Below are 8,872 nucleotides of genomic sequence, written 5' to 3' on the forward strand. Positions count from 1 at the left end.
GGATATTAAAATATTTGCCATTGAATTCAGTGGAAAGATGCTGACTGCATGCCCGGAAGCTCTCGTTTAAGAGCCAAAATCTTTCATCAATTTTCTGGTGGGTCTAGGAAATCAGGTGAAAATGAATTTAGCCTTCTGGTTCTATACTAAATATCTGATCATAATTCAACAATGGTTAAAATAAACCTTGGTTTAACCTAACATGTAAAACCGTGCTTCCTTTTCATTTCAAGGAGTCCTATTAATTACTCCCAAATATATAAAATGATGAGGCAATGCAATACTCTTAATTTATCCAACTGACATCTTATCCTTCTAACAGAATTCCAAGGCCACTAAAATAAAACCAAATTAGTGCTAACACTTCTCAGTATTCTAAATATGTCAAATTGTATCCCTTTACTGTAAGTAATCTAATATTACTAATCATTCATTTGAAAAGCATCTCCAAAGAAATAAGCCCTAATGCATATAAAGATAAATAATTTAAAGCTCAAAATAACGAAAAACTGTGTTTTTATTGTTCACCTAAAGAAGTTTTACAATAAAAATACCTTTTAAAAGCAAGCAAGATGTTCTTTTGTTCCAGCGTTCAGTTTCAAGCATTTTGTGGAATTGTTTTGACAAAGCCAGAGGTGTAACTGGATAGATAATACAATGGCATCTTCTTTTCTTAGTTGTGTGAACAGTATTTTAATTGGTCACAGTCTAAAGCAAACAATCCCTATCCACACTATCCAGTACACACAAAATAAAGAAAAGAAATAACTGCACTGGAACAAAATACCCCAAAAGACAAAGAAAAACCCATAGCAGAACTACACAGTGGTTAAAATATATTCCATCCTTTGATGATAAATTGTGCTCTATAACTAGATGGCAGGGGAAATTAACAGCACTAATTTGAAGGACAGGAAATACATTATCAAATATATATATATATATATATATATATATATATATATATATATATATATATATATATATATATATACTTAAATGAGATTTAATTAATTACTCATTAGTAATAAGGTGATGTCTCATTTGGTGAAGTGTTCAAGTTGATTTGGTAGGCAGGAAGAGAAAAAATGGGTATATTTAGCATTCTGTAACAGTTTAAGAATTTATAGTTTTTGTAAACATCTTCATAACTGAAGTGTTTTACACTTGCACAATGTTAATCACTTTATTATACATGAACACCTGAAACGGGCCAATTACACAATAAGACCGCAAACAACCACTGGTATTTTTCTGCCTTCTGAAAGCCCCTAAGGGAGAAGTATCACCAAAAGTACATTTTAAAAATCTGCAAAAACATCACGAAAATTACATTTAAAAACTATTTTTTAAAAAAAAAATCTGCAAAAAAAGTGGTTCTGGACAGTGCAACTGCTTTTTAGCAGTTTTAAAATAGCCACTAGGTTCTCTAGGTTTTTGTGGCTTCACAGGCTTTAATCAAGAGTCACCTATCATAAATAATGTACCACAAAATATACATTAATTGGAGCAAAAAATTCCTTAGGAAGATTCTGGCTACAAGAAACCAAATAGGTACCTGTCACATGGTTCATATGTTGAGGCCAATCTCTGAATCCAAGTGTAGTCTCATGACCCAAGCCTACAAAGTCTTCTACACATCCTTAAAACCCACACGTAATCTGAACCCCACCCCATCCCAAAATGCAAGCGGATTTGTGGATGCAAATCCCAATGCACACTGGGAGACTTCTCTATGTACAACTAATTGTTCTTTACTGTATCTTATATAGAAAACTTTATAGACTTCTAAAATAAAAGGGGTATTCCATTGTTTTAACTCCTGATATCACGAGACATCTGAAAGTACATAATGTTATGTGATCTTCTGGAATGTACATCTTCTAAAATTCCAGCTGTTAAGCTAAGGGACAAGAAAAAAAATATCACAATCTTGGCAAACAAACTTGGTATACAAAACAGATGATTAAAAAAAAAAAGACAGCTTAAGATGATTTTTAAAAAAATGAGCAAAGGTTGGAGGCCAACTGAACAGATTTTTAAAAATATATAATAAATAATGCATTCCAAAGTGTATATAAATTATTACTGTAATTTGAATTTGGGGCTACAATGACATCCAATTACTACTTCAAAATCCTCTTGTAGATTATACCATTAATATCTCTTTACAGAATTATAATCTTCTAAGGGCAGGGAGAAGGGAGATGGACATTATTTTTCTTAAAGCTATCATTCCAGGAAACATACCAAGGATCTGAGAGTAGCTATCCTAAAAATATGGAATGGGCATTATCCTCTGGAAAAAGAAATAAAATAGTATGTTAAAAACTATAAACAAGCTTTAGGCAGCTAAATTCTCAGAATTTTATATCACCCAGATATAAGACAGCAATTTGCAAAGTCTTAGAACCCTTAGTTAAATGGCAGTTACCACTTATTTGTAAATTCATATCTCCAATACACCAACCATGTACAGAATCGCCTTGCTTCATTACATTTTCCTGAGAGTAAAGCAATTAAACATAATCTTAATCCTAAAACAAAAGTGATTTTTTTTTTGTCTTGGTTTTTAATTTTTTTTTCTTTTTTGCAGTTGTAATTTTTGGGCTATTCCCTGACAAACTAAGTTAAGTTTGATTGCTAAACACAGTCCCATAAACACAAAGAAATGCAAACTATAATGTCTATTGATCTGATTAAAAATCATAATACAAACCAATCTAATATTACATTAACAAAACTAAGTATGAAAAGTTGCATTGAAAGGCGTGTTACATTATTTGTATTAGGATCGTGTAGAAACATTCCAATGGCAGTGTTATCAAAATAAAACTAACACATTAAGACCACCCCCTAAGCCTAGTCATACGTGAGACTCTACCTATAACTTTGGCTAGTTTGGGTCTTTACTCTTGTACTACATGGCTCACTAACATCAGACATTATATTTGAATACCCTGAGAAATCTGATACTGAAGTCCTTACTCTATGGTCCACTTCTCCATTAGAGTTAGCAATAAAAGTCATTGGCACCCTGCTGCCCGTCTTAAACTGAGAACCAAATGCTTGTGCAAAGGTCTCTATCTGATACGTTGCTCGATGTTCTAAATCCTTCTGAGGATCTATCTGGTTAGCTAGCTCCTGAGATGGAATGGGAAAGCTTGTTGAAGTTTCTAGGGTTTTTTGTTCCTTCTGGCTATTCAGTTTTTGAGGTGTAGAATGATAGCCTGATGACGTGTCTATGCTTTTTTGAGAGTCTATCAGGTCATCTAGTTCTTGTGAAGGAGTCAACTGTTGATGGGTTGCCTCCAAAGCAGACAAATAAAAACCCGGCTGAGATCCAAGCAACATCCCAAAAGGAGGCTTTGACAATGCAGATGGCAACACTGAGGTAACGGATTGGCTGAAACCACACTCAAGTGGGGACGTAGTGTACACTTGTTTGTCTGGAAACAAACTATGGTTATGAAGGCTTGAAGATAAACTTACAAACTGGAAACTGGGACCAAAAGCAAAACCAGTGCTATTGGTTGTTCTTTCAAAAGCATGTTGGAGGTATTTTGAGTATTCTTGCAACATGCTTGCTTTGTCATTTGAAGCTGCCTGGGAACTGGGACTCAAGTTCTCCTCTTGAACCATCTCTGTATGTTCTCCTGAAGCTTGTAAGTCCACACGCTGTTCAGCGATGCTGAAGGGATCTTCTTTCTGGCCTTCTGATTTGTGAGAGTACTGATCTAGAAGACTTTGCAAGACTTCATCAGGAATGCCAGACTTATCATGACAAGATTTGATGTCAGCATTAAGAGACGCTGGGTCAATAAGAGATAATGGGGTCTCACTGTCCATAACACTTACCCCTGCGGATTGAATAACAGACGGCTGGGAGGCCATATGCCCAACATTTATAGAAAAGGCACTGTTACTGCTGGCGGTTTGCAAATATCTTCTTTTCTTTGAAAACTGCATGGCATCATCATAATTGCTACTTATTTGACCTGATTTGCCACTTGCTGCTTGGAGAAGGCCAATAGCATCTACACTGGTATTTGCAACTAGGCCAAGAGAGCTACTTGGTTTTCCAGAAAATTGCTTCTGACCAAGGAGGTCTGGTAATGGCGACATAAAATTAAGAAAGTTCTTATCTGCACTTTTCCGGTTTCCTTTTTTAAAGATTAGTTTTGGCACCTTTTTCTGTAGCTCTTCCAACCCAGTGCCAATCAAGCCACCACTGGAAGACACTATTGGAATCTCTACTGCGTAATTCTGCAAGGACATATTAGATGCAAGTTGAGATTCAGATATTTTATGACTAGGTTTATGTTCTTTATTTTCAGTGGGTATACATTTTGCTTTGCTTTTTCTCTTTGATGAACCTGTATTTCCCTGAGACAACATAGACAAGTTGCCCATGCTATGATTTGATGGCCCAGGATCCATTCCAGCACCTGCTTTTCCTATGGCTTCTCCACATGTACGTCTGTGCTTCAAAAGTCTATCAGTTCTTGAAAAATACTGCTGACAGGTTTCACATTTGTATGGCTTTTCTCCGCTGTGCGTTCTCTTGTGCCTCTCCATGTGATACTTCTGGATGAATTTCATACTGCATTGGTCACATCCAAACGGCTTCTCCCTGCTATGGATTTTTTCGTGCCGTTGAAGCAAATACTTCTGAATGAAACCCATGTTGCACTGACTGCACTGGAAAGGCCTCTCACCAGTATGGATGAGCACATGCCTACGCAGATGATAGGAGCTCCTGAAGGCAGCATTACAGTGTTCACAGACATGAGGTTTCTGGCTAGGGGACAGCATGGCAGCTTCTCCATCTCCTGCCACAAGAGCCTTGGTTGAAGTGTTCGGCTTCTTCTTGGCTTTGTTTCCCTGAGATTCTGACTTTGGCCTCTTCACCTTCTTGGTCTGGACATCCTGTTTAGGCTCATCTGAGCAAGAAGCACTTACTTCACCACTGCTTCTGATGCCCAGTAACAAATCTCCTCTATGAGGATGATGATGCAGATGGTGAATAAGACTGAGGTCCTGGATCACACTCTGGTTGGCCCCTTCCACTCCACCTCCTCCACCACCATGAGTAGGATGCCTCTCCTCCCCAGCTATACCAAAGAGACCCCCATAATGGTGATGGTGGTGGTGGTGGTGGTGATGGTGCTGTTGCTGCTCTTCATCCTCTTGATCGCTGGGCTTCTCCTGTTTGATGTTCATCAAGGAATGAAAGAAACCCCACGAGCTCCTCTGGGACGACAACGAGGAGGTGGCGGTGAGAGGAAACCCTCCTGTCGGCTCTTTCTTGAAAGTCATGCCCTGAGGGTGGGCAGGAGGCGGAGGGACAGACGTCTCAGTGGCCGAGGCAGTGGTGGCGGTGGCAGAGGAGGAAGATGAAGAGGACGATGAAGAAGAGGCGGCGGCGGTGGCAGAAACAGAAGTCAGCCCACAATGCTGCGGGGGCGCGGCCGGGCGAGTGAAACTAGTGACTGGCGGCAGGCGGTGATTGAACATGACCATGCTGGGGGGGAAAGTGGGCTCCATCGCCGTCCTCTTGGAAGAACCGCCGCCGCTCAGGAAGCCGCTGCCGAGTTTCATGTTCCGCTCGTAGGCAGGAAGGGGAGCCGCAAAGCCGGGGAAGAGAAAACAGGGAGGAGGCGCGGCCCGTAGGGGCTGCTTCTGCTGCCGGACCCCGCAGCTGCGCCGCTCGCTCCCTCGCTCGCTTTTGACTCACTCACCCGCCGGCTGGCCGGCCGGCCCGGTCTCTTTCGCGCTCCGTGCTTTTAACACTCGCTAGCCCGCCAGTCACGGCCGCCGACAGCCGAGCGCATCCTTCGTCGCCGCTCTGCCCCACCCGGCCCAACCTCGTCCCGCCGCCTCCGCCGCTGCTTCCTCCTGACGGCCGCCGCCTCCAGTTAAAAATATCGCCACAATGGAATTAGCAGAGCCTCCTGGAAGGCCTTTACTGCACATGCGCCACGCGCGGCATGCTGGGAAGGATTGCCCAGTCAGGAGGGCACTAATGTTGGGGAGGCAGGAAGGCGCAGGCGCGGGTTGACCCCCTGCATCTCCCCCTCCCGCGCCCCCTCCCTCTGGTTCGTTCCCGCGAGCGCATTACCTCACTGTCAACGCGATCGAGCTATACTCGGTCGTTCCCGGCAGGGCACTTGCTCCTTGCTCCATAAAGGGGCACCGGTGGCCACGTTAGGGGCCACTTGGCCTTATGCATGTCCCATGCCTCCCTCCCTCCCTCCCTCTCTCTCTGTGTGTGAACCCAGTTTCACACGTATGCAGTTAACACCCGTGTCTGCATAGTTTCTAGATGTCTGAAGGGGGGCAGTAATCTTATCCAGCTCACAGGCGGCCTAGGCGTTACAAATTTTCTTTTTGGATTTTGAATAACTGGGTGCATGTTCCTCAAGCGTAAATGGCACTGAATGCAAACGGGCTTCCTTCCCACGAAAGCATGCATGAAGTGTGGGAGAAACGCTATCACTTGTGTTTTCTGCAGCTAATCACTGAAGTCCATTACATGAGCAATACTTTTTTTTTTTTTCCAAATAAGGTTTAAATGTTGAAACGGCTGCTACTATAAAGGTTCGAATTAGATACGGGAAATACTTCCTGACAAAACCAGTACTGTGTAACATCGCATTGACAATAGAAATTTTGAAAACCCTTCTGTCAATAGCATTTTTCAGTTATTGATGTGGTATCCAATTCAAATTGTGGACTTAAACTTAAGGAATCTCTAGTTCCTGCCATATTTCCTGCCTCATGTTCCTTCCCTGTTTACTTTTTAAAAGGAAGATGGAGATATGATATCTAACAATCAAACCTGTTTTAACTGCCCACAAATCATGCCTGAGAGGCAATTTTAAATAGTAGGTCACATCCACTTTGAAACTGTAAAGCCTTTAGGGAAAGGTGTCAGATGTAAAGAATACTAATAGAAAACACTTATCCTATATTCTGCATTTCTATCTGCTCTGCAGCTTTAAAACAATGTTAGTCTAATCACTGTGCTAGAAAAGGGGAGTCACGGTCAAAGCTTCAGGATATATTTCTTTGTTCTGTCAACTGCCTGAGAAAAGCTAAGAGGTGTGCAAACAATTTTAAGTTCCTTCACAAATTAAAAGGCAACCTCTATTAAATTAAGTAAAGCAATATCAAAGAGCTATAGTTAGCATGAAACAAATTTGTAATGAAATATACCAAATCCCAGTATAAGCAAGCAGAAATATGTTTCAACAGAGTTATTAAAATAATGTTGGTGCAAGCGTAGATTGAGAAATATATAAAGAATTAAAAATCATCACAAAATAACTGATTTAAATACATCCTAATACAAGCCAATGTAGAAAGCAGCACTTCTCATTATTGTATTGATGTTCAATAGCCTCTGACTGCCTTTGCTGTTACTTTTCTAATTCAACATATTCATGCTCTAATTATTTGATCAGCTAAACATAGCTCACCTGTTTTTGCTTTTGCAACCCAAAATTTTATAAAGTTAAAGATTATATATGAAAAAAGGATGCAGAGCTGGAGTATATTTTATCTATATTGATTACATAGAGCCATCAAATCAGTCCAAACTTAGTTCATTTCTGTTTAGTTCAGATAATATTCCAGTGTTCTATTTGGCATAGGAATCTACTGTATTATAAACTTTATTATAAACTGTATTATAAACTATTATAAACTTAGGGATAATATACTGCAGGCCCTTCTTTAAATTTTCAATGATCCTCTCCTTATGTCGACTTAAAAGTGAAAGCAATATTCTGTACAATTAGTTAAGGTGCAGCTACATCCAGCTTTCCATGTTCCAACAGCAAGTGCAATAGCACTTACATTAATCACATTATACAGAGGAAATTTCCTCTGGCTTCTATCACTCAATCTTATTAAAATCTGCTCCTGTAAAATTAATTGCTTTGAAAATCAAAACTATACAATATGAAATTATTCAATTAAATATATTTATAGGTAAATTCATGGGGACAAATGTGCTGTAAATTGTTTTCTCAGATAAAAGAGCAAACCCAAATTCAGAATTATTGAGCAAAAAAAGGTGAACCTCAAAATATTCTTCAGTACAGCCAGCTTTAAAAAATGAATTACTCTAATTAAATTCTCTATACATATTTGCTTGGGAATAAGTCCCACTAAACCAACTGGGATCTACTGAAAAAAATGATTAAACTGAAAGTGACATTATTTTTCCTCTCCTTCTTTTCCTCTTTTGGTTTTGCTATTAGATCACCAGTCAGGATATAATAAAATTAGAAATGATTTTTTCTAACAGTTTATAACATATGTTCATCCATCTATGTAAATCACGTCAGAATCATTTTAGGCAAATCAAACGTAACGTCTGCAGCTGATTACCAAGGAAAGATTAAACATTCATCTACAGTATTTCTGTCCTATCTTCAAGTCAAGAGTTCAAATTATCTGGCACAAGATTGCCTGATATACTCACAAAAGAGTGACATGGGTATGTACATGCAGCCATGAAAATATATCTCTAGCATATGCAAAGAAGGCAATCCAAAGTGTCAGTGATCCAACTGAATTTGCATGCTGTATCATGATACCAAAGCCTAGAAGCAGGGGTGTCAAACTGCCGGCCTACAGGCCAGTTGCATCATATGATAGCTACGACCATCCCAACTCCAACAATGCAAAAAAAAGTCACGATATGTCACGACATGTCACGTGCAGCGAGTTTGACACCCGTGGCCTAGAACATTTACATATACACATTCTGAACCAGTATGAGACTTCATGACAATATTTGCGCCATCCCTCTTCTTCATAAATAATGTGGGAAAGTTCATCTACTGGATATAACCTGTATGCT

The 8,872-nt window shown here is 39.7% G+C and overlaps 1 protein-coding gene across 1 annotated transcript; it reads right to left on the reverse strand.

The window, feature by feature from the left end:
- Positions 1-1,015: 1,015 nt before the first annotated feature.
- Positions 1,016-5,967, reverse strand: ZNF281 (zinc finger protein 281). The gene has a single exon (XM_039329611.1). It carries the CDS (start codon positions 5,599-5,601, stop codon positions 2,881-2,883), a length of 2,721 nt encoding a protein of 906 aa, XP_039185545.1. The 5' UTR covers positions 5,602-5,967; the 3' UTR covers positions 1,016-2,880.
- Between the last annotated feature and the right edge of the window lie 2,905 nt (positions 5,968-8,872).

The sequence above is a fragment of the Crotalus tigris genome, unplaced genomic scaffold (assembly GCF_016545835.1).
Source record: "Crotalus tigris isolate CLP2741 ecotype Arizona unplaced genomic scaffold, ASM1654583v1 scf7180000024401.5802323, whole genome shotgun sequence".
Lineage (NCBI taxonomy): Eukaryota > Metazoa > Chordata > Lepidosauria > Squamata > Viperidae > Crotalus > Crotalus tigris.